Source organism: Brachionichthys hirsutus, chromosome 4 (assembly GCF_040956055.1).
Source record: "Brachionichthys hirsutus isolate HB-005 chromosome 4, CSIRO-AGI_Bhir_v1, whole genome shotgun sequence".
Lineage (NCBI taxonomy): Eukaryota > Metazoa > Chordata > Actinopteri > Lophiiformes > Brachionichthyidae > Brachionichthys > Brachionichthys hirsutus.
The window spans coordinates 9,156,548-9,181,510 of NC_090900.1; the positions used below are offsets into that span (position 1 = coordinate 9,156,548).

The 24,963-nt window shown below is 40.8% G+C and overlaps 2 protein-coding genes across 2 annotated transcripts; one reads left to right on the top strand and one right to left on the bottom strand.

Annotated features, from left to right (window-relative positions):
- Nucleotides 1–1,198: 1,198 nt before the first annotated feature.
- scarf2 (scavenger receptor class F, member 2) lies at nt 1,199–14,023 on the bottom strand. Its single transcript, XM_068760864.1, has 11 exons — nt 13,914–14,023; nt 11,804–11,862; nt 11,607–11,708; nt 10,885–11,401; nt 10,278–10,496; nt 9,920–10,048; nt 9,486–9,589; nt 8,224–8,338; nt 7,803–7,900; nt 3,318–3,467; nt 1,199–2,436 (listed from the first exon to the last, which is right to left on the bottom strand). Exons 1-11 carry the CDS (start codon nt 14,021–14,023, stop codon nt 1,199–1,201), a joined length of 2,841 nt encoding a protein of 946 aa, XP_068616965.1.
- Nucleotides 14,024–16,047: 2,024 nt separating this feature from the next.
- Nucleotides 16,048–22,289, top strand: prodhb (proline dehydrogenase (oxidase) 1b). Its single transcript, XM_068760866.1, is given in 9 exon segments — nt 16,048–16,261; nt 16,264–16,378; nt 17,878–17,920; nt 18,627–18,763; nt 18,765–18,797; nt 19,371–19,469; nt 19,562–19,650; nt 22,095–22,120; nt 22,122–22,289. Coding segments are annotated over 9 exon segments (924 nt in total).
- The last annotated feature ends 2,674 nt before the right edge of the window (nt 22,290–24,963 follow it).

The following is a 24,963-nucleotide window of genomic DNA, read 5'->3' on the forward strand; positions in this document are numbered from 1 at the left end:
ACAGAATAGTACTAACAGCCATCATATCAACAAAACTGTCTTCATTTACAGATGAATATTGTCCTGAAGTAAGTTTTTTTATACAGCAACAACAGCTGTGGCTTAAAGTGATTTAAAAGCAGAGTAAGGACATAGGATAGTCTCGGATTTTATTTTTGGTTTAGTGGCTTAGCTGACTGAATAATAGATACAGTAAAAGCACATTCTAGTGATTTGATAGCATAAGTATGAAAGAGGTTTAAAATAGCACTTTTTGCAAAAACGATCAATGGTCATTTTGGGTTTTAGAAAACCATGTCTGAAAGAGTTAGCCAAACGATAGCTAAGACTTTAACTCCAAAATAAATTATAGATGGCTCACAAGCACACAGAAGACAATTAAGATCTTCATAGCATGACTAGTATACTTTGGGTTTGGGTGTCAAATTTAATTGAATTAAGACTTCAACTTAGCTCCAGCGCTAAAAGCAAAAAAAGGAGGGGGAAATAAAATGTCCTTCATTTGCTAAAGACAAAGCTCACCAACAAAATAGAAAAGAGATAAACTATTACTATTAACTGACAATTAAGTAGGTACTCACCTGCAAAGAAAAGCTTGCCGACATAAGGAATGAGGGTTATATCCAATGTAATATGACTACAGGTACGGAACTGTCTTTGTGCATATTGGTCGTACAAATGACAAAAGAGAACACACAAATAAAATTGCTTGCAATCCTCAACAGATCTGGAGTTCCTGTTATTCTTAGTACCTTCAATACCTTTGGAGTGCGTGCATACAAATCTGGTACTCTTCCAACACCTGCATAGCAAATTGCAAAAACAATCCATATATAAATATAGTGGTGGAAATATTGCAGATTATAGAGATGACTGGACTATTGATTAGGTCTGTGCACCATTTTTTTCAGAGTCCTTTTTCTGGCTGATCCATACTTTGTGATGTGACACTGAAACATGGTGAGAAACACTTTCTTGAAATGACATACAATAGTTTATAATAGATGTCATTATAATAAAACTCATTGATACGATTCAAATTTCATTTTAAAGCACTTCTTACTCTTGACTCGTAGTTCTGGAGTAACAGCATATGCACAAAGAAAAGTTCCTTGATTGAGAAACTGGTTCACCTTCCAACAAATCCATTGAAGTCTCTTGGAAATGCATCATCTTCTTTGAGCATTACATGTCTATATTAAAATACTTCTTTCACTACCTGTGGTGGCATTATGGCTGTCTTTTGCTGTGGTATTTTACTTTCAGTTGTGTCCAAAGTACCCTCCTTGCCTTTCCTCCGGGGAGGCTTTTTTATGGGAGTCTTCTTTGGTGTAGAATCTAACATCAGACCCCCTGACCTTGACCCGTTCAAGTCCTGCTTCTCCGGGCTCTTGGCTTCAGGAGTCTCAAGGTCGGTGGTGATGGGCGCCACCATTTTCTGGAGACTGCTTGAGGTAGGCAACAGGGGCTTAGTGGAGCCCTGCTGGCTCAATCCACTAGAGGGGATCCTCTTTGCTTTCTGCGGAGGTGTTGGCTTTTCCCGATTTCCCTTGGGGGTAGAGAGACCATTGGTTTTTGTCAGACCTGTCCCCTCATTCCTGTTGATGCTTTGGGTTTTCTCCTTGAGCTGAGCAGCCAAGAGTGTGGCGGCCTCAGAGTTTATATGCGGGTGGATCACCTTTGGACTCTTGGGTGGCTCCTTTATGACATCCTTAGTATTCTCTGCACTCTTTTTCTCGGGTGAGCTATGGAAGTTGCTTATTTTCTTAAGAGCATTCTGTACGACACCATTTATGTGTTCCATGTGACTGGGACTGCTATGCTCATCCCCAGACTTCTTACCGCAAGGAGATTTGCGTTTGCTGGGTGAACCATTGACTTCTATCCCCTTTTCCTCCTGTTTCTTCTGTTGCTCACGGATCTTCTCCTTCATTTTCTGCAGATCCTCTGTTTTGGATGAGCCGTCACTGGAGTGCCTCTTTTTTTCTTTAGGCACTGCAATTGCCTTCACCCCCCCATGCTGCTCCAGCTGGGGAGAACCCGTAGCATTTCCATGTATCCATGATACCTTGGGCTTAGTGGCTGGGTCTGGTGGACGTGGTTTGGGCTTACCAGGTGAAGGTGGTGGTTTTCCATTGCGCTTAGCCTCTGGTGTGGGAGTGCTATCCCCATCCTTGCCGCTGCAATCATCTTCCTTGGACTGCTTGGAGAGGCGTGCGATGCGAGCATAGAGTGCTGCGTTGGTGGAATCTGAGCCACTGGTGGAGCCTTCGCTGTCAGAGGATTTGAGCAGCGGTTGCTCACTGCCTTCTACTTTGGTAACACTGGTGTCTTTCAGGGAGGTGTACTCCCCTGCATCCTCCTCACTAAGAATAGGCTCTGGTATCTCCGCTGCTGGGCTGGAGCTGCTCTTGTCTTTGCTTTCATTCACAGATTCTATGGATCATCGGAAGATGTAATTAGGGAAACACTATCAAATAGTCAATCAATTTAAAACTGTAAATGGCCTTCTTCTTCCCAACAGAGAATAAACCATTCTGGTAGTTGTTGACTTACGACCTATGTGACTTATAACAGTTTGACTTTACGACCACACTGGTTTGTCTGTTTACAATATGTGTGGTCCCAACATACCGCAAAGCAAGCTAGTGAATCGAGTATATGACAGTTTCTGCGGTTTCACTCACAGTGTCTTCCAAGAAGAAATTGTCTCTTTCTACTCCTTATTTACAATATCATTACGCAGCATAGTATACTTACGGTAATTGAACATGGGCCAACTCACGATCAAATCGGCTTACGACAAAACCCTCAGAACCGATTGTGGTTGTAATTCGATGACTACCTGTATTATAACTTTTAAATACCAGGATATGTTCCACTCAATAACTTCTTTACAGATTGACTGGTGCACCTACGGTCTAATTCAAAACACTTTTTTGCAGCAATTGTTTTGAGCCCATGCCTTTTCAGTGAACATCAGTCGTTCAAAGTCCTTGAATGAGTCAAGAGAATGCAAACTAAACCTAACTCGGCGTCAACGTTCATCAGTTTCCTTCTGCTTTGGTCCCTTGCTATATGCTGACTTTACTGTTCCATTTCCTGTACATGTTCTCAAGATGTTAGATGATAAACTATCACCATAATGACATTTGCAGAAGTGAGTAAGTCACTGTACAGTAACACACACACTTAATTAGAAATATGTATCATCAGCTTGTATACATGAAAAGGCTCAAACATGTCAAGACAAACTATAAGTTTATGTGCATCAGTCCAGGCAACTGAGCTGTTTATTTATAGTTATGATGACTCACCTTCATGAGGCACACAATAAACTGGCCCCTCATCTCCACTCTCAAATGAGGAAAACGACTCCTGGGATGACCAGGAGGAGGTCTGCTCAGCCATTGATGGAGGCTCGATGAAACTGCAGTTGAAGGTGTTCTCTGGGTCATGGTGGGCTACTGAGAACAGACAACAAACGGAGAAACCAAAAGGTCAGCTTGTCCTATTAAAACAACATCCCGTTCTCACTCAGTTGCACAACTGCTGGAAAGTTGAAGAAAGTAATGACTTCAGACAGTCTGTAGGAAATACTGGATTTGATGGTGTTTTTCAAGGGAGCCAGTAAAGGAACCAGCATTAGGTGCCTCCACACAATGTCATGCTGCAATTCACATCAGTGCATGACCAGACATAGAGTATATGCAGTGACTTTGATGGAGTAGTTCAAAGTAAAACTGAAACGAGGAGATGCCAAGCTAGACGCTACGCCATTATCGTTAGTTATTTTAACATGCATGGAGAGATAGGATTAGAAATGAGTCAATAAGAGGGACAGTGAAGGCTAGATGTTTTGACGCAGTGAGGAGTGGGGAGGACGATGCGAAGGACAGGGTGGAGTGCAGAAGGTTTGCTGTGGCGACCTCTCACGGTATAAGCCGAAAGAAAAAAGAAGAATTATAGCATGAATGGAGAACAATGACACAAAGTATGTTTAAAAGTGGACACCACAAATTAGTGTCAACAATTCAGTATTTGACAGAAAATGAACATGGTCACAGTCTCTACTTCTGTTCCAGACTGAATAGTGGCCAGAATGTTATGATGACACTGTGAAGTAAAGTTCAATCACTATTTTTGTGAGACAGAAAACAGAATGCGATTCTCTTGGAATGAATTCTCTTCCTCAGCAGTATGTATGTTGAACCATGGCTATTTATCAACATCTTCCTCTTCTTCTTCCATTCCAGTCACTGCAGCTTTCTGCTGACCCTTCACTTTCAGAACCACTGAAGTTTCTGAAGGAAAAATTGCTGATGATCTTTCCACTGCGCTGAGAAGCGCCGTTAAGTCGACATGAACCACCTCATCAGAGGGCGCTGTCCTCATGCTTAATGACACATGGATGATCCATGCTATTGTTTAGAGCTCAGATAAATCCAGCATGGGAGAAAGTGTATGATCCAACTGCTCCAGGGCTGAAGCCAGGAACGGTTCTCAAAGGTTGAACAACTTAAAAACTACAGAGGGATTTTTCCAGACGTCCTCACTTGTAGAATCCCCATAACACTGTATTGCACTTTATCTGCAACATCATAGTGGGAGAACCACACTGTATGTTTTTCACATTTTTTCGTAGATAACTTTAAAATGTTATTGCAGCTTCCCATGTCGGCACTCAATATGCATCTCATATTTATGATTATAAAAAATGACAAATCAGGTAAAATAACTTCAGTTGTTTAGATGTTCATTGAACCATGAAGAGAAAACTAAACATGTCTAAACTTATTTTACGTAACGAACTGACCTGATGTTTATGCGTGCTTCCTGTTTCTATGTGTCTGCCTCACACATTTGACTTTCTGTCAAGTGTGTGTGTGTCTGTGTTTCACAGAAATGTTTCATCTAGTGATATGATTGTATGACGCCATGTTCAAGGACCCCAACATTTTTATATTTCCTTTGTGGCTACTGCTTTTATCAAGCTTTCCAAATTATATTACATTTTAAGCAAGTTACCAGCTCAGGTATCCAACTTTATGACATGCTAATTGAAAACCAACATTAATCAGAAATAAAAATCTACTCTGCTGCTGATCCTCATGCTTCATAAGAATAACAAACACGTCAGTGTGTTCAGAGAGGGGACTTCCATCCAAGGGTGCCCGTTTCTGTGATTATTTAAGAATATCCTGTTTACCAGAATAATGGCTCTCTCTGAGGTCACATTCAAATGTAGAATGATGTTAACTTTTCGTAGATGTGGCAGATTGATAGCAATGATCACATTGTACTTTGTACATGTAGGCAGCGGTGTGGAGGGCAAAGGGATGAAACTGACAGGCAGGGAGGGCGAATGAAGAATGCAGAGCAGCTAGCCTATTCAAGGACTTCGTTTAAGATAGTCCACAAGCTAGCACATGGGCATTTCATGGCATCACTTGTATGCAGTGAGGAACAACTGCTGCCCTTGAAAGCTGTTCCCTCCAGACTCAGGGTCTAGGAGGATTGTTCTCCAGACTGGATGCCACAGTGATTGCTCCCTACATGGAGGCCAATGCACAGCAGGGCATTATTGACACATCTCAGCTGCAGACCTCCACTGCCACAGCAGTTGCTTCATGGGAGGATCCTTAAACAAGCCGGCAGCCGAGGTAGTGAATGAGCTATAGAGATATGTGATGGGAAAAGAAAACTATAAATTACATTTTGGGCATAAAATTTGAAATGTTAAATGTGTGAACTTAATTTTACTCCTTGAAATAAGCTTTGGTTTAATATATGCATTCAAAGTCTAGGACAAATACAGTACTGAATTATATCCAATAACTGGTGACATTTAATTTGAAAATAATTCTAACATACAGGCAAGAGATTGCTTTCTTTAGGCAGCTAACAGCTGTTTGAATGTGAGGTTACGTGTTGAAAATCCTATTTGTCCACCTTCAACATGAATGAAAATGGCCCTACTCTAAGCCCCCACCATTGTGGAAGCATTTTGACAGACAGGATGCCAGGAATGCTGGGGAGATATGTATCTTTAGGGCGTGGGGTAAATACCCAGTAAAAAGTGTGGAAGGCCAAAATGACAAGCTGTAAGCTCAGCTTTGCCAAAACGTGAATAAGTCACAGTGTGTTCATGTGGCTATTTCTCTGTGGCTATAGATATGCTAATAGTTGAGCAAATATTGTCTTCCTTCCCTTTTTCCAACTCCGTCCTTTTACATTTTGTCTTGCACCATCTGTTGCCGCTGACCCTGGTGTGGATAAATCACAGTTCTGACACGAGCTGAGGTAAATTTGACTACTTCCTGTTTCCAGTCCCATTGGGCCCCCCTCTGGAATGTGTGCATGTGTGCAGGACTGTGTAGGCCCAGTCAGCGTTTGACTTTCGAAATGTCGGCAGGCTATGCCTATGTCGGTAACCCAATAGAAGAGAAGAGAAGTAACCCTCTATATGAACCAGGAAGGACAAGAGAGAGACACACACACACAACACATTATGATACTGTTGTTGTCTGAAGACACAAAACTTCCGACTGTAAATGCTTAATGATGGATATTTGGCACCGAAATGAATTATATCTTTGTGTGCAGATAGCACTCTGACACATTGTTGCATTTGTCAATCTCTTCACAAACATGTCCATTAATGTCTCACACACCGTCCAAGTTATATTTTCACATGAAGGAGACAGATAGTCAGATGAATAAGAGAGGAGGCACATGCTGCTAAGCCATCATCATGTTTTAAGTCCTTCCACAACACGCCGACTTCATTCCCATTAATGAGCAAGAGACTGTGATGGAAAGCTCCATTTGATCAGGACCGTACAGTGAACAAACTTGAAAATATAAGAAATTCCATATAATAGGTTTTTGATGTGAAAATAAAGAAATTATGGGTTTTTTTATCCTGAAAAAGACAGCTGCAATACAAACATATTTTTTGTCACAATTTAAAATAATCCTTTGAATACTAATATCAGACAGCTAACATTGGCACAGTGGCTGTCTGCTTATCATAATAATCATCGTATATTTCCAAAACATTCAAAACTTCTTGCATCCTGAAAAAACCCAAAACAACAGCCACATTAAACATTGCATGGCAACAATCAACACATCAGCGTATCTTCTCTGTCCACAGAAAGATCTGTCACAAACCACGAGACCTGCACATGGAGCAGCGGCATCCACCCAAACAGTGCAGCCTTTGATAGTCGCGTCACTCAGCACTACTTCGGCCCCCTGACTGACTGGCCTTCTAACAACACAACCTCCTCCTCAGCCCCCCAAAAAACATTTCTTGGGGAAGAAGACAGTATAAACCAGTAAAGAAAATGAGTAGGAAAAGAAAACAGCTAGGATTCGGCTTGTAATAATATGAACACATGACATTTGAAGATGCCAAAAATAATAAGGGGCTCTAAAACCAGCGCATTCCTTTCAAATGAAACCTTATACTCACCTGGTAGCTACCATATACTTTTCTTCCCTATTCATCGTCTCACAGGCAGAATAACGTAGCGCGACATGGAAATGTCCGCTACCAAAAATTCGCTGCTGTCACTGTCTCCGTATGAAAGCACTTTTCATATTCTCTGACACCTTTTTCATATGCCAACATCTGAATATCGTTAAATTCATGACCTGTGCTAAGTGTGCGTTGGCTCTTAAAGGCACTAAGAGTGAGCAGACTGTTGTGCAAGCACCAGACAGGATGATGACGTAAAACACAGCAGCCTCTGGCAGTGCCGCGGTGGGATTTGAGAAAGAGTTTTGGGGCTTACCAACTACTTTGGGCAGTTTCTGTCTCTTCAGTGGAATACGAGGAAGTTTAGTGCTGATTCTGCTGAATCGTCCGCACAGGATCCGCTTTGCTTTTTTGCTGTTGGTAGAGTTGTCTTGGTTAGGATTGAAAAGGGATGACGCCATGGAAATCCAAATGAATCATTCAAAAGAGGCACATTAAACCTGGCCCCATGCCTCTTTTGAGGGCTCAAAGGCAAGCTCACATTGCTTCTCACACTGTAATGTCAATATATAGAAGCACTTAAAATAACATTTGCATGCAGTTATTCATTTAACAACCTGGTACCTGTGAGTGAGAATAAAAAAGAAAATATTGACCTAATCAGGGTGAGCCTCCTACTCGAACCTGCACCCTCCTCTATGACACCATGGAGGTGAAGGCGCCCGGCTGTCACTTACTTGTGGTCGTCTTTGTGCCGACACAGGCAGCAGCAGCACAGCAGGGACAGTAAGACAATCAGCAAGAAGGAGACCAGGGTTCCAGACGCAATCACACCCATCCGCTGGTTGGGCTCTGCAAGATTCAGATGCAGATCATTGTGGGTGTCAGCATATCTTTAGCATATCTCCTGTTAGTATGAATTATCCTACAATTATAAAAAATTAAGCAGAGTGAGTGGGGCGATTAACAGCGATGATGGTGAGTAATTGTACATTAACAGCTGATTCCAAATCCCTGCTTGCTCCAATAAAAAAAAAACATTGACGTTTTCTGCCTCAAGACGTAAGACTCCTCTCCATTTTGCGGCAGATTTCCTGCTAATAACTTGCGATCTGCAGCCTCCGATTAGCGACACATCCTTCATCGCAACTCGGCGATGATTTATTAACACCCTTTGCCTTCAAGTGTGACACACTGAAAAGACAACAGGTGCACACGTCAGATGATGTTTGTGCTTGCGAAGGCAGATTAAACTAGAAGAGGCGTGAACCATCAGTTACGGGGTGAGAGGATGCGTCCCTCTGGTCTTTACACTGTCGTATGAGACTGAGACAAATTGTAGGGCAGTCTGAATGTGACATGCTGCCATTGCCTGATAGCTAGATAAAGGAAGGGAAACGGCCTGGGAGTGGTGAGTAATGCAAAAATGATGAGGCCTTATGATACTACCACACAACCTGCCATTGTCCATCATGGACATTAGACAAAAATCCTGTTATCTGTGTGTCCTCTCTCAAATGATCTTGTCTTTCCAAAGAGTTTTTACTCTGTTCTTCCTCCCTCTGCCTGACATCCAACTTCTAATTTTTTTCTCTTATATTTCCTCCATTCCATTCATCACTTTATTTCATCCTCCTCCTCTTTTCTCTTCCCTCTTCCTCTCCAACTTTGTCTTTCTTCTCTTCCCCTCTCTCTCTCTGGTTAAACAGGAACAGATCCAATAAAAACAGCCATAAAAAGGACACAAGTCTGGGTCTGGAAACACCATCAAGCTCCGATGCATTGACTCTCCTACCTCTTGCACTGATCTGCATAGATCTGTGTTTGTTAGTTCTCTTTGAGTAAAGCCAACAACTGGACATTTAATAACAGTGGCACCTGGCTTTTTAGGCAAACAGTTCAGAGGGTTATAATTCTCTGTATATATAAAATAACAGTATTCCTGTAGTTTAAAAGGTACAAACACTAGTTGCAGTTTAAAGAAGGAGTGCTTTCTTACGGAGATAACAAACACCAGACACAGGATCACAGCTCTTGTCGTGGCAAGAACAGGTTTGGTTGCAGTTTACTCCATACTGGCCGGGCAGACAGGTCACATTGCAGCTTGAGTACACAGGAGAGACAAAAATAAAAACTCTTTAATATTTATTCCATCTGAAATAAAAAAATGAAATAGAAAAAACATAAATGGATCAGTTCTATCTTCCAGCCATTTTTTTTTTCAACAGAAGTTGGCGGGAATTTCAGTTCTCTTCCAAATGTGTTTTTTCCACACTATCTGTAAAAGCGTGATTCTAAACACGAGCATGATCAGTCAGTTCTTGAGAAATAGGAGCGTATGACAAGAGTGAAATGAGAGCATGTGTAATGTGAAGGTGCTGAGGGCATACATATCTTTGAGCTTTTTGCCGTATTAGATGTCTTTTGACTTACTAGGTGCCATAAAATCCTGGGTCGCACAGACATTCTCCGGTGACGACGTGACAGATGCCATTAAAACAGTGACTGCAGTTGTTCTCACAGTTCTCGCCATATGTACCGTTGGGGCAGCGCACCTCACACCTATTGCAAAAGGCATGTCGTGACGACAGCTGTTTTCAAGTTTAGCAGAATGAGTTATAGACGTAATCACAGTGCAGAAAATGGTATTACAGTAGCTAGTTGGAGGTGCTGTCCTATTTTTATGACTGTGAAATGACAAATCTCTGCAAGAAAGATTAACTGACTGCAACATTTTGACATACAGTCTCATGTTTTCTCTTGTAGAGTTAGAATTCTAGTGCCTTCTTACCTGTCCCCAATCCAGCCAGGGTTGCAGTGCGAGCACTTGCCATGAATTGGGTCACAGTGGTGACCGTCTTTGCAGGTGGGACACACTTCCTGGCAGTTTTCACCAAAGAAGCCTTTGGAGCACAGCTGGTCACACCGTGTCCCGTTCCAGCCCCTGTCACAGGTAATGCAACGTCCCTCTGTCACCTTGCAGGGCTGCTGGCCCTTGCAGTGCCCACACCTACGTTCAGTCAAGAAAAACAGCAAAAATATATCGCAAAACAATTTGCCATACAAAAGGTTTCAAAGGATCTAGATTCGAGAACATCAAGGAAATAACCTGTATTTCTGTACTTCAATACTACTACTAGTACTACTACTACTAATTATAATTCTGATTCTGGCCTTGCATTGTGAGAGAACAGCACAATTCATGGAAGGCAAAGCACTTAACATTAATTGCTTTTAACATGTTGACTGACGATCATGGAATAATAAGAATCTTATTTCTGATCAAATACACAACACCACCAGACGATGGTTCTGTGAAGAGAAATTAATGAATGTGGTACATCCACAAAACTGTGTGCTTTGTGTGTTCTTGATCCATGCCAAGTATTTTCTCCCACCTGTTCCTGCAGTTTTGACCATAGAACCCAGCAGGACAAGGTTCCCTGCAAAACTTCCCACGGTACCCTGGTGTGCAGGTACATGAGCCATCTGATTGGCACTTGCCGTGGATACACTGGCAGTATCGCTCGCAACGAGGACCCCACAACCTTTCCCGGCACTGGCAGCGTCCTGTGAACTGGTCACAGGGTGAGTTGTTGCAGTTACACTGGATCCCACAGTTCCTCCCGGTCCAACCAGGAGTGCACAGGCATCGGCCTGTCATTGCATCACAGATGGCGTTGATGCTGCAGTAGCAATTGTTGTTGCACTGAGGACCCCAGGCACCAGGATGACATGTGCATTTGCCTGTCTCTTGGTCACATTTGCCCTTTTGGCATAAGCAAGCATTCTCGCAGTTAGGTCCCCAACGATTGTGGTTGCAGGTACACGCCCCTGTCAAGTCATCACACTGGCCGTTTGGATGACAATTACATTTCCCTTTACAGTCAGGCCCCCAGAACTGGGCAGGGCACTCTGCAAAAAGACAATGTTGTAATCAGGAAATGTGAACAATTCCTCCGACTTCTCAAACATGACAATCAGATAGCCTTAAATACAAGAGATGGTATCAGTCAGTTACATTATTGTGTCATAAAGGTTACCCGGATGGCAATAAGCATGTGTGCACAAGCTTCTTATAGGAATTTCATATCAGAAATGGCAATTAATAATCTCTTACTAGTGTCACAGCTAGCTCCAAAGTATCCATGACGGCAGCGACATTCATTAGGTCTGACACACACCTCATTTTCCTTGCAGGTGAAGTTGCCTTCACAGAGAGCTTGGGTGAACAAGAACAGCCTACATTATTCATCTTTTTTTTTTTTTGCATCATCAGCAAATGATAAATGCTATAGCTCTATTTATGGTACGTACGTGTCAGGCATTCATCCCCTATCTGCCTCCAGCCACTGCAGCATACAAATCCTGATTGTCTGGAAAAGAAGTAATGACAATCAGAATGAGCGGGGAATGTTGAAGACACTGAACAGGAACCAGTAAAACACACACAAAGCAGTAGCATGCACACCCAACTCATGCCTCTTTGATTTCACAGTTCGTACTGATGTGGCCGTTTCTGCTAACATATGTCGGGCAGTTCATCACACACATGCTTAGCACATGGTGGTACATCATTGCGTATTTATCTAAAAGGAGGTGATCCCAATCTGTATATAGTGCATACGCTTCAAAGCCCTAAACCCCTGAGTCCACACAGTATATTTTATGTCTTCCAAACCATTGAGGAAAACCGTGAACACTTAAAAGTCAACATTTTGCAGCTACTATTTAGGCCCTGTCAGAAAGGACCAATGTGTCCCCTGTGACCTCTGCTCCTGGAAACCATCAGCATGTGAAGATGCTATAGGTATAGCTTGAAGTGAATGCACAGAGAGGACAGTTTTTGATCCTGTCAGAAGAAGCATGTGATACTTTTCTCAGGTCACGAATGCTTTCACTTGGTTTCAAATAACAAGTCATGCGGTTTATGCAATATGACAATGTATTCAGCATTTGTGCAAAAATGCTGCTCCAGGTTTTTGACAAACTCCAGTAAACAGACGAGTTGATCCTTAACATTCACAGCTGAAACCATGCCAGTGCAAGAAGAAATATTGCAGTGGCATGAAGAGAGATTGCATTGCCTTTCAATATTTCATATAAAGAATGTACCAGCCACTATAGCCAAGGACTTCAATTGCTGCTTATTTCTGGATTCAAAAGCATTTTTTTCTGCTTCAGTGTTGAAAGCATTGCATTCAGGTCTGAGGAAATGAAAACATAAAAAAACATAATGGGCAGGATGGGAAGAAAAGTGAGCAACGAATGCTGACTGCTGAAATGAGGGTTTCATGTGAAACTGGGTTTGAGTCCATTTTATGGTATGTCACACTGAAAACTTCATAAATAGGCTGTAACAAATGTTAAAATGCAAAAAATGCCTTTCATTTCACAGAACATTTTGTCATTTTGCTTTGAGAACGATCATTTTACACCTCTTTATTCTTTTGTGCTCATGTGTACCAAAGTTTGTAAATACATTTTGTTCAAAAATAAACAAGATATTCCTCTGCCAATTTATAAGCAGATGTTTTCTTATCGCACATCTTTCATTGTACCGACCAGCCTGGGACAAAATGTGTTATTTATCTCCTGCCACAGTTTAAAAGTCTGATAGGTTTGGATGCTGTTTCCTTTAGGAGCCAGACATCCACAGACTCTAAATCCTAGAGGTCATAAAGTGTTTTTCTTTTTTCTTATGATAACCTCAACATTTGAGAGAGACATATTGGTGTGTGGAATCCTGCATTTCTTCTATTGATCTTTATATTGGAATATTAAAAATTAAATTCCTTTCAGCATTATAGAGGTCCTCCAAATTTTCTAAAAGAGCATCATCAAGTGCAATGCCTCGTCAAAGGGCGCCAGGAATGCTGTAGATCGATGAGGAAAGAGCGCGCAGCAAACAGAGCAATCAATCCTTCTGTTCCAGATGCACACATCTGTATGCTGCTTTCTGAAACCCGGCTCCGCCTCTTGCAACGCGGCGGAGTGGGAACACGTTTCAAGCAGAAAGAAAGAGATCAACGCCGCACAAAAGATCTCATTAAAAGTATTTTTACGCATGGAACACGACTGATAAAGGTTTTAAAGATAAAGTTCATGGGAAAAAAGTTAGTCCGTTGATTTCCTACAAACACCCGTCCCTTTTTTCACTTTAGTGAGAACCGCTATACTTTTTCATAACGCAACAGAAAAAAAAAAGTCGACTTTGTCAAATTATTAAATTAAATTATTAAAATCCACACTGTTTAAACAAATACAAATACTTGGTGGTTGAGACAACAACATTGGTTTTCAATGCAGCTGCTGTCCTGTCGCAAGAGAAATAAATAAGGGAAACAAAATGTCACGAGGGAAGCTGTGGAACAAACTGGATTAGATGGCCAAGCAGTGGGTTCTTTTTCTCTGCACTGACGCTTACCCAGGCGCTTTGCATACATGCTTTCCCTTGGAGTTGAGTTCTTGGCTGAAGCTGGGGCAGAAGAAGAGACAAACCACCGCAACAACCGCAAACGAGTTCTTCACTTCCATTGTGCACGCAGCAGCATCCTCCTAGACGCCGTTTTCACTCCGCATTCCCCTTCTTCGAAAGTGATGATGATGATGATGGGTTTTCAAAGAGGTTTAATCACTCCGGTGACTTTGCGCATCACAGATTTCAAAACGTTGCCCCAAAAGGTGATTTTAAAACTCTTGCGAACACCTACGCCATCATCGAGAAACCGCGACGCAGCAGAAAAGTGTCCGGTCGCAGCAGAGAGCCTCAAAACGCAGTCAGAAAAGCAAAACGTTCACATCGCAGTATTCTTGGTAAATGTTACTCTGCTGCAGTACACCGGGTATTCCTTTAGCTTTTCCAAAACAGGGCATCTGATACGTCCAGACGCATTTAATGCACAATAATAAAACAAAAAAAAAACTTTGGAAACCTGCAGACTGACGATCTTGAAAAAAGATTACGCGCTTTACTGTTTTGCTTCTCTGAGAAGAAAAGCTTAATCCGTAACTTTTGTCCGCTCTTGCGCTCTCAGGAGTGGCAGGAGGAAAATTCCTGATTTGTTACTCTGTCTTTGGCTTTGTGCGCCGTGCGTGCGCCACCTAATTTGCATAGCCTTGGCCTGAGTGCAGCGGGGTCTGTGTTACTGGCCTTAGCTCGAAAAATGTCTGGACAAAATATTAAAAACAAATAAATAGATAAACAACGAAATGATAAAGAGGTGAAGTGTTCCATTGAGGCTGAAAACGCCGTTCATTTGCGTCAAGAGCAAGTATTTCTTTTATTCTGATTAGGAGTTGCATATTTCAATCTGCACACACACACAATTTAATGTTACCTATTTATTAATGATTTAGCGCAATTGGAGTTGGAGGAATACAAAATACAGATATAACGTTTTAGATAATGTGTGTGTGTGTGTGTCTAGCTCTCAGGGGTAAAGAGGGTAGTAATAACTCCAGTTCATGTTAGGCAATAGCGCCCCCTTCTGTTCATGGGTTGTATTTTTATCATTTCGCTGCTCCTCTAATCCCCCTCACCGCCACCGGCTGTGGAGGGAAACCAGGATTAACGTTTTCTCTCGCGATGACGTGTCTTCATGAGTCAACTCATTGTGAAAAAAAAACTTTCAGAGAGAAACACGTGATTATATTATTTTACTGTTTACTTCAGGAGCAATATGGGCATATCGTACAGTGTTAAATCAGTTAAAAATGTTATTTATAGAGAGATTATCTCATAGTTCATTCATATTTACTTCAGCATATATTCAGATCTATCATCTATCTATCTATCCATCCATCCATCCAAATGTTATATCAAGGCACTTTCCAAGAAGAGCAGGTCTGAAACAACTCTTTATTAAGCCATCAGCAAGCACTTGGTGACAATCGCAAGCGGAATCTGCCTTTTAAAAGACTTATGGTGTGTGATGATGATGATAATGGTGATCATTATAATAATTATGCTGATGAAGTTAACTAGCTTTTAGTAAAAGGACAGGGATGCACATGGCAAAATAGTAACCAGTTGCCAGATGTACAGTAATTATCAAATGTTTACAACATTTCACCGTCTGTGTGATTTACGATCAACATTGCCAAACATTCCCAAGTATTCTGTAGTTTGAGCATTTCATGGCGCTTAGATTCATGGCTAAGATAAATTGTTGTAAGTTACAGTAAGCGCAGTATGTTCACCCATATACTTATTTAACATTATTACAGTAACTGAAGTCATGAAAAGGCTTAAAATGATCATTGCTGTAAGAATTTATGAGAATATAAAATTGGAATAGTTTCATAAATTAAGTAAAGTTCTGTTGTTATTAACATGCGCACCATATAGTTGATGTTGAGATTTACTGTTTACCCTGACCAGTCTGTGCGCAGCATGGTGGCTGCTACCCAGATGTTTCACGCATGTAGTAACGCCCCTGTCTCACAGCCGCTTCTTCTCGTTCAAAAGTTTGGAAGGTAACAATGCTCTGACGTCACTGGTTATTTGATTCCCGTCTGCTTGATTTGTGGTGTTGACTCTGGCGTTGACTTCCTCCAAGATGATGCTGTATGTCAAAGCTGTGCCATACCTGGCGCGGTTCAGAGCGGGTTCTCCTTTTACGCGTTTATACGCGTTTACGCGTTTATCCACCTTGAGCCAGTCGGAGACGCAGGAGTGGCTGTCAAGGAAAGGAACGCTCTCCGTCGACTTCGACCGAACACAGGAGGCATATAGGAGCAAAGACTCCTTAGAGCTGCTCCGAAGTTTGGTGGTTTTAACCACATAGCCATCAGGCCCCTGATCCAGAAGAATCAGGCCTTTGGCGTTGGCTCTGTCCTGGACTACAGCGTAGAGGAAGACATCAGCCAAGAGGAGGCCGAACAGAGAGAGTACGGAAGCTGTATTATTACCATTTGTTTTAGTAGATAATAGATAAGGAGTTGCTTTGTATCTACATAGTAAGTGTGTCTTGCCTGTTTTTCATTATCTTAGCTAAACTGACCTACAGCATAAATGTTGTTTTCTTGTGGTGTGATAAAATATAATGAAATGTAAATCTAGAAGTAAATATTCTCACATGAGCTCAGTCGCAAGACCTTATTCTGGATTGACTGGAATCCTGTCAAGTTACTCAGCACAGTTTCAATTTGAGCTGACGTTAACCGGATGCCAGTATGAATTATATATTATTAGTCTCGCTCTCTCTCTCTCTCTCTCTCTCTCTCTCTCTCTAATAATTAGGACATTCTATATAGACCATAATGTAGTATAAAATAAATAAAATATATTCATTGCATTGAGGGCTAAAGAAAAGCGAATACCTGTTTTTGATCTTGCGCAACATTTTAAGTTACAACCTTTTAAAAAAGTGATGTCAAATCGGAATATTTTATTGTAAAAACTCTGGCGCCCAGAGGGTGTGTAAAGGTCATAACTAATGAGTAAACAAAGCTTGATGACAGATGTACATGCATAGTGTTTAGCGGTTTGCTTTATCAGGCCGTTATGCCAGCTGTGACCTTCTCTACCTTTTGTCGCACATACTGAGTTATTTTTTGCACCATTTCACCAATTGTAACAAGATATAGCTGCACAGCTTTGATGCAATTTGTCGAGGAGATTCCTGCTCAGAAACATCAAAAGAGATATCAAAACCTCAGCCGAGAAAGCTTTTGCTTGAAAAACATGCGGCTTCAAACACAGAAGCTGAAGGACACGGCAAGTGAAGCCAGTTTGATCTCAGACAGCAGGTTGTGACAGGAGCGCCAGCGAGTTGTCAAGATGGCAACAAGAACTCGATACAATTTCATGTTGACCAAGAAAAGCACAAAATCGTCAGTGTGACGGGCAAGTTTCCATCAGACAAAATGAATTGATGATCAAAATGATGTCTGTTTTGGGTTATAAACAATAGTTTCTGCCTCACCACTTTTGGGTTAGAAATTATTCATTCAGGTAAGATATTGCACATCGGATTTAAGTCACTCAATTCAATGTGTGCATGACTACACATTTTCAGTTCCTGTCAAATGGATTCTTTTTCATGTAAATCCACAGTAAACCTACAATAAAAGTAATCTAGTGCTGAAAGAAGAATAAGCCCTTCGCTGTCCTGGATTTGAAGGGTATTGGAGTCCTTGATGTCCGGCTTGCTCTGTGTTTAGTCATCTGTTTGGTTACTCAAGCTCCCCAGTGAAAAGTGGAACAGGTCAAGTGTCATGTACTGCTACGGCGGCCCTCTCTGGGCGTTAGCGGCCTGACATGGCATGCCATTTTGACAAGACCAAAATGTACAGAGAAAGAGTTCCACTCCCAAAAAGTTTCTTCCAATGGAGTGTGGATTTTACACAAATACAGGGCAAAAATAAGTCACTCTGTTCGTGTACAGAAAGAGGCCCATCATCTTCAACACATACCAATGCTACCTCAAGGCAAGTTCCGATCCATAACAAAATCAGGGATGTGAGATCAAAGTGCGCATTTTGTGCACGAGCACAAAGCATGCAGATGAAGCAGTTGTATATCCGATGATAAAGAGTGACTGTGAGACATAGTGAGACTCTTTAGAGCACGGGTGTCAAACTCGACCACTCAAGGGGCTGACATTCAAGACAAAGTCTTTGTTACATTTATTTAACTGTCAAGTACCTCGAAAATGTTGACCTGAAAAGTTCAATTTAAAAAGATTCTAACTACGGTACTTTTTCCTCAAAATAAGTTGCTATTCTGCCTCCCCATGAGTTTGACACATGAGTTTTAGAGTATGGACATGGACATCACAATGAGATAGCAACAGTGACAAAAAGAAAATAATCGTGGACGGAATTAAGTTCTATAATTCTCAGTGCCGTGCAACACATGATTAACATACTTACACCTTATTATTGTATCAAAAGTATTTAAAGGCTTACAATATTAGTAATGGGAAAAATATATATATACAGTTCTTGTCTTACTTGGTCTTGAGTCATTATTGCAGCCGGTAGTCATTTTTTCCTGCCTTTCCGCTCAGCTTAATATTTCCAGAATTCTTGACCAAGTTTTCAAAAATATGTTGCTTTTCACTGGATGTTGATGTTTTCTTATAAAATGATTATTTAATCATGACTTAATCATTGTTGAATTTTTGCCCTGTAGGAGGGTTATGACAATGTGACTATGGACGTAGAATTGTCTCGACGCGAGGGTTGATATTTCGCTGCCAAACTGGTGCGTGGCGCCTACATGTACCAGGAGCGAGAGAGGGCCCAGGAGCTCGGTTACGAGGACCCTATTAAATTATGAAGCGACCAATACGATGTATCACATGTAAGAGGCTTGACTTTTTATATTAATTAACTGTTGAACATAGTCCAAACCTACTTAATGCAAAAATGCTATCTTTCTTAGATAGACCAAATGATGACTTTCTTCCAAGGCCGTTTTGGATGCCAGCATTTTGCCATTGGATTAATGGATTGGATTAATTATTTGAATTAAAGTGTAAACACACCTCAGTAACACTTTCTATTTTGCAATGTGGGTCAGATTTAAACAGGCCCCCATTTAGACAATAAAGTGTGTTTGTTTGTTTTATTTGCGGGAAGCAGTTCTGGAGTTTCTGGGTTCATCATATGGCAGTAAACTTCAATCCTGTTGGGTTACAGATATAGAAGCTATATTCTGAGATGTGTAATCACCCTGTGGAGATTAAATATGTTTTTGAACACAAAAGAGAAAGCTCACCGCGCGGTCATCAGTCAGAGTTTGAGGTAAACATAAATTCAGAACTGACACAAAGGTTGGCTGATGGGTTGCAGCACAGCATGAGGTGGAATTAGAAGACATGCAGATGGCAGCAAAGTATTAACCCAAGGTGTGTCTGCCTTCATTCTTTAAAAGGTGTCTGGACTATGTGTTGGAAGAGATTGCATTTAACAGGAAGGTTAACGTGATGGTGGCTTCGCACAATGAGGACACAGTGAAACACACAATGACGAGGTATCGCTTCAACTCCAAGCACATACACACACAATGTTGATTCCATTTAAACCATGTTATTTATCACTCAAATCATTCTCTTACTCAATCAGAATGAATAAGCTGGGTCTCTTACCCACGGAGAACAAGGTGTACTTTGGTCAACTGCTGGGAATGTGTGACCAGATCAGCTTCCCATTGGGTGAGAAAAGCACACAAAACACGCCATAGGTCGACGATGAGGCGCTGAACTTTATTTCCCTCCACCAGGAGGATTGGTAGCTGAATGCTAGTTTCAGGAAGAACTGCGCCCTCCCCTTTAACTCTCACCTGTGTCTCTGAGAAGCATTTCAGATACACCCATACAGAATGCCTTCATTGTATGGATTTGACCCATCAGTCTCCAGCCCATAACATGATGTATCAACTTAGACACCTCAGTATTGACAACATGTTTTAACAAAGCACTGCTGCAAGCTCTCACCACTTAGCTCGTCAGTTAGAGACAGATACTGAGGGGCAAGCAGGTGTCTAGCAATGTGAGCCAGGAGTTAAAATAGCCTGAACCGTAGTTGATGTGTTACTTGGCTTTTTTGCTCAGGAGAGTTATGTAGTTAGTGTCGAGCCCTTGAACCACTTGTGCTAAAGCAGATCCGTCAGGATCAATTTCTCAAATTGTTTTAGCAAGTATTTTTCTTCCATTTGCTGTGGCTCAAAATGTTCAGTTCATGTCTTTGTCAATTATCAAGAAGTTTAAAGGATATACTTGTTTCTGCCATTTTGCAATGGGAGCCCTGGTAAAACAGGCTTAGTGTGCAAACAATGGCAGCTCGTCTAATTCAAATGCAAACACCTGCGACTGCAGCAAATTTATCTGACTGGGAGTGCAGCAATTGTTCTGTGAGGCCGTTGAACGAGTCTCAATGACATTCAAATGGGGTTTGTTCACTGCAGTTTGGAAAGAAGCCTGCTAAAAAGTAATTGTTTCAACACTAAAACAACTGAAAAGTAATTAGTCGATGGACATTTGTGCATGAAATTGCAGTGGACGATGTTCACAAGTAAATAGAGTAGTAGTACAATTTAAACTAAGATAATCCATCCTCCCACAGGTGTACCTTATTAGTATGCTGATTAACCTGGCTGATTGTGGCCAGGTGTGCTTTGAACAGTTCATAATAAAAGCATATGTTATTTATGTTATATATTAATTATATTTCCTTGAACAAACAAAAACAAAATGTATATTACACTAAACTGGAGACTTAGCCTGATATTCTCCAGTTTTTTTTAGCCTGAGAGGCTGTAGATATGCATATTGTGAAGACAGATAGCTTTGAAAGCAAATGCAATAATGATAATGGCAAGAGTTAGGGTTAGGGTGACAGGAGTACCTCAGCTTTCCTTTACATTTTCAAGATGATGATTGTGGCATGTGCAATGTTGGTCTACTGTTTTTTAATGGATGTGAGTGATGGATCTCTAAAGGAACAGGAACATGCTGTCGTACATGTACCGGCAGCTCTGGAGCATCCCGAGCTTGACTATTAAGTGACAGGTCTGATCCATGTTCTGGAAATGTGCACAGATCTTTGGATTGTTTTGCTCTGGCAGAAGACGAGCAAAAGCAATGGGCAAAGTGATCTTTGTGCATTTAAATGGCTATGCAGAATAATTCAGCATTCAATCAGGAAGAATCTTACTCTCCGAAGTGTCAGAATTAAATTGTGCAGAAGGGTATTTTATTGTTGAAACAACCAAACCAGTGATTAGTCACCATGCAGGTGAAGAGACCGGGTGTGCCTCTCCTGTGCTGGCGGGGTTACACATGATCGGCAGCTGTGAGGTTGCATTATACACTATAGACTTCTGCGTAACATTTGAGACAACTTTTTGTTGTGACATGAACACTCAGTTCACAGACAAGCAGCTCTGGTGGACATTCCTGCAGCCTGCATACCAATTGCATGCTTCCTCAAGACTTTCACATTTTCTAGGGGCCTTTCCTTCAGACCGAGGCACATTTATGCAGTAACTTTTTGACTCTATTTTTTGAAAGTATATTTGTTGTTTAATTTATTTTCTATCTTGTGGATATATCGGGTTCATTTTCTAATTATTTTCTAGCAACAATAAATAAATAAATAATAATAAATATGTAAAATATATGTTTGTTTATAATTGCAATTTTTTATTTACTTTGGAAATGTATTCAATGTATGTATTTTAGAGGAATGGCTTGTTGAGTAGTGGAGAGGGGGTAGGTTCAAAAAAAGCTAATGCTTCATCCTACTCCTTTTCGGACATGTTTTGTTTGTATTATTATTGTTAATTTGACTTTGTTATTGTTGGTTTGACTATTATTTTATTTTTTTTCGGTTTGTTGTTTTCTATTTGTCTTTTAATTTGCATGTTCGAAATAAAGCATTCAAATCAAATCAAAATCATCATCTAATCCCTTATTTTATTATGCCATGCGTGACGGCTGGATGGATTATCTTGGCAAAAGATAAATCTTAATACTTGTGTATGTATATTTATATTGAACATATCTGCACTTGTCTTCTTCATCTTGATTATGCAGCAAAGGTTTTCATTTTTTTTCCTGTTTTTTTTTTGTTCCATTCCATGCACTGCAAATCCAAGGCCAGGCAGGCTTCCCTGTCTTTAAGTACCTATGTCCCTTATGGGCCGGTGAATGAGGTGATGCCCTACTTGTCTCGGAGAGCCCAGGAAAATCGAGGCTTCATGAAGGGCGCGCAAAAGGAGAGGGAGCTACTGTGGAAGGAGCTGAAACACAGGCTTGCCTCTGGGGAGCTCCTCTACAGACCGGCGTACTGAAAGCACAGAAGAGAAGAGAAACGGGGACTTTCAATGTGTTGAATTCGATTTGTTTTTCTATTTATTTCCCCCCCGGTTGAAAGCTGCTTCTGTGGTTGTCTATACCATCTCAACTTTGGTGCAGCTTTTCCTGGATCTAAATCTCCTGTTCTACCATGTCCCGGGGTTTTTCTTTTCCAGTCTCCCCACAGTTGTTTTTCTCCATTCTGATGTTACCCACCTCCACCTCATTCCTTTCTGCTGTGCACTCCCCATGTTCTCTACATTTCTTGTCTTTATCCGCCTCTTCATCCATAAGCCTATCTCATTTCGTCTTTCCATTGTCTATAGAATTCTGGTATCTATCAAGTGGGCATCTTTACTGCTCCAAAAGGACTCTCTAAAATGTCAATGGGATCCGTGCGGGCTTTTATAACCCTATTTATCTTGGATGAGGACAACAATAGTAAAAAAAAATAACATGCTTGATTTAAATGGTAGTAAAGAAAACATCAATATTCCCCTCCTATATAATGTTTGACTCTTAGACAGCCACACAATCCCCAAGGGAGGCTTCTCTGTACTGTATATTTATGTGTAGCACTGCCAGGTTAAAAATTATGCCAGTTTATGAATCACTCAGGGAGCATAAATGATTCCTCACAGTGCACTCCTATTTTTCTTAGAGTGCAATGGTGTTGTTGTTGTATTGAGGAGAGGAAGCTGCATTCTTGGTAACTGAGAAAGAACATTAAGCGTTCAGTATTCAGAGAGTGGCTCTTCCGACGTCTGCAGGTCTGACAGGTTGCTTTTTCAAGGTAATAGGCCAGGGAATAAAATAGATTTTATTTATCTTGATTTTAAGTATTGAAAATGTACAATATTTGGATTTAATATTGTGAATGTTTAGATTGATCATGTAAGTGTTTTTTTTTTATGTATTAATTTATTGGCTTTGGAAATTGCTCATCTAATAAATTTGCTTGGAAAACAAAAGTCTACATCAAAACATGTAACTGTGAGCTTTTGTACAGCTTGGGTGGTTTTTGGTATCAGTTCTGCAACCTATTCCACTTTTTTTTTTATTAATACACAATTAATATTTGAGTCGGAGGGTAACTGAGCTTCATAATAATTATAGCCTTACCATTTTACGAGAGCATTCACTGCTCTGTGGTCCATTATTTAATTACTCATTATGCTACGCTCAATACAGATCATAGAAATTGGATGCATTAATCATTACTCAGAATAACTTTTTAGTGACTGTTGACTGAGGCAAAGCACAGCAGAGCGGTCGCTGCTGCTGTATTCTGTCCATTTAATTAAGAATCTAGTCAACTTCAGATGTCACATGTGCCTTTGGGTATACATTTGCCAATAAATCCCCTCTCACACAAAGCCAGAGTTTTCCTGGAAAGCTTCAGTTCACAAAGATGTTTAGAGGACACATTATCGCGTGGAAAATTCCACAATCGGTCAGAACCAGCAGGGGCTCTACATATTTTGCAAGATTTTCAACACATCTCCCTCCATTAAAGCGCACAGGCATGTAAGATTGTTAGCCCAGTCTAATTTACTTTATGTAATGAATGTTGACTTTGTGTTGTGAAAGGTGCTGAAGAACCATACAGGTAACTGATTAAATTAGGCTCCTCGGCTATTTGTTTCATGCGGTCTGACGTCTTGGTTCGTTTGTCAAGCTGCACCCTTGGCTTTGGCATTTCAGCGGGAACACACAGCCAAGGCCTTCTCAAGCGGCACCTGCTATGAAAACCTTGATTTGGAAACATGCTCTTTATTTCTTTTCTTTTTTTTTTGCAGGACAATAGATGGATGCATTCCAGCACACAATCTCTTATCAGCGTCTAGGATATCAAGAGCTCAACTGACAATGAGGGGTATAATGGCTTTGAGTCGAGGTGCTGGGGAATGTTGTGTATTTTTATCTTTATACAGCAAACGCAGACTACTGGCGCGCAGATTGCAAAACTGATAACCGGGAACTTCAGAGAGAAATGATTGTGTGATATAGAGCAGATGGCGTTTCATTCATTTCAATCAAGCAGCAAAAATGCAGTGACTTTGTCAAATAGTTGTTGGAATATTTATTGAAAACATTAACATGTATTATAAACAGCTCTTTTGTAGAATGGCTGCTCACTGTTGTAACCTGAAGCTTTGCAGTTTAAAATAATCTAAAAATCTGACGTATGGAGATTATCTAATCTGATCTGAAAAATGAGTATCATCAGTTTACTTTCATTCTAAATAGGTGTATGATATAGACGACGGATGCAGGACTATATTGGGTTCCAGCTGAGTGGCATCTATCTGCGTCTGTGCTGCCATGCTCATCTGTACAATGTGATCATTTTGCAGACTTGTAGATGTTTATATCTGCAATGATTGTTACCAACAACCACAGGCAAAACTGCTTGATGTATCCTGGTCAATGGGAACTTTTGGTGACTGTTAACATCACTGTTGTGAAATCATTGGTTGACCAGATCAGCAGCACATTTCATCAGCAAATTCCACTTTGGCTCTGTGATGTGGCGTTTTCTTTAATTTTAATATATATCTATTTAATATTAATTTAATATAATTTTCATTCTGGTTAGAAATGATGATATTCTCTGCTATTAATAGCTTTTGTTTTGTGAAAAATGCAATGAATCATTGAGCTCAGAAC

Bases quoted from the DNA above. Each gene is read 5' to 3' on its own strand.
- scarf2 (XM_068760864.1), bottom strand. From the start codon at position 14,023: ATGGAAGTGAAGAACTCGTTTGCGGTTGTTGCGGTGGTTTGTCTCTTC. The intron at 11,863-13,913 runs GTAAGCGTCAGT...CTTCTTTTCCAG, and splicing joins CATGTATGCAAAGCGCCTGG to ACAATCAGGATTTGTATGCT. The intron at 10,497-10,884 runs GTGGGAGAAAAT...GACTGAACGTAG, and splicing joins GGTCAAAACTGCAGGAACAG to GTGTGGGCACTGCAAGGGCC.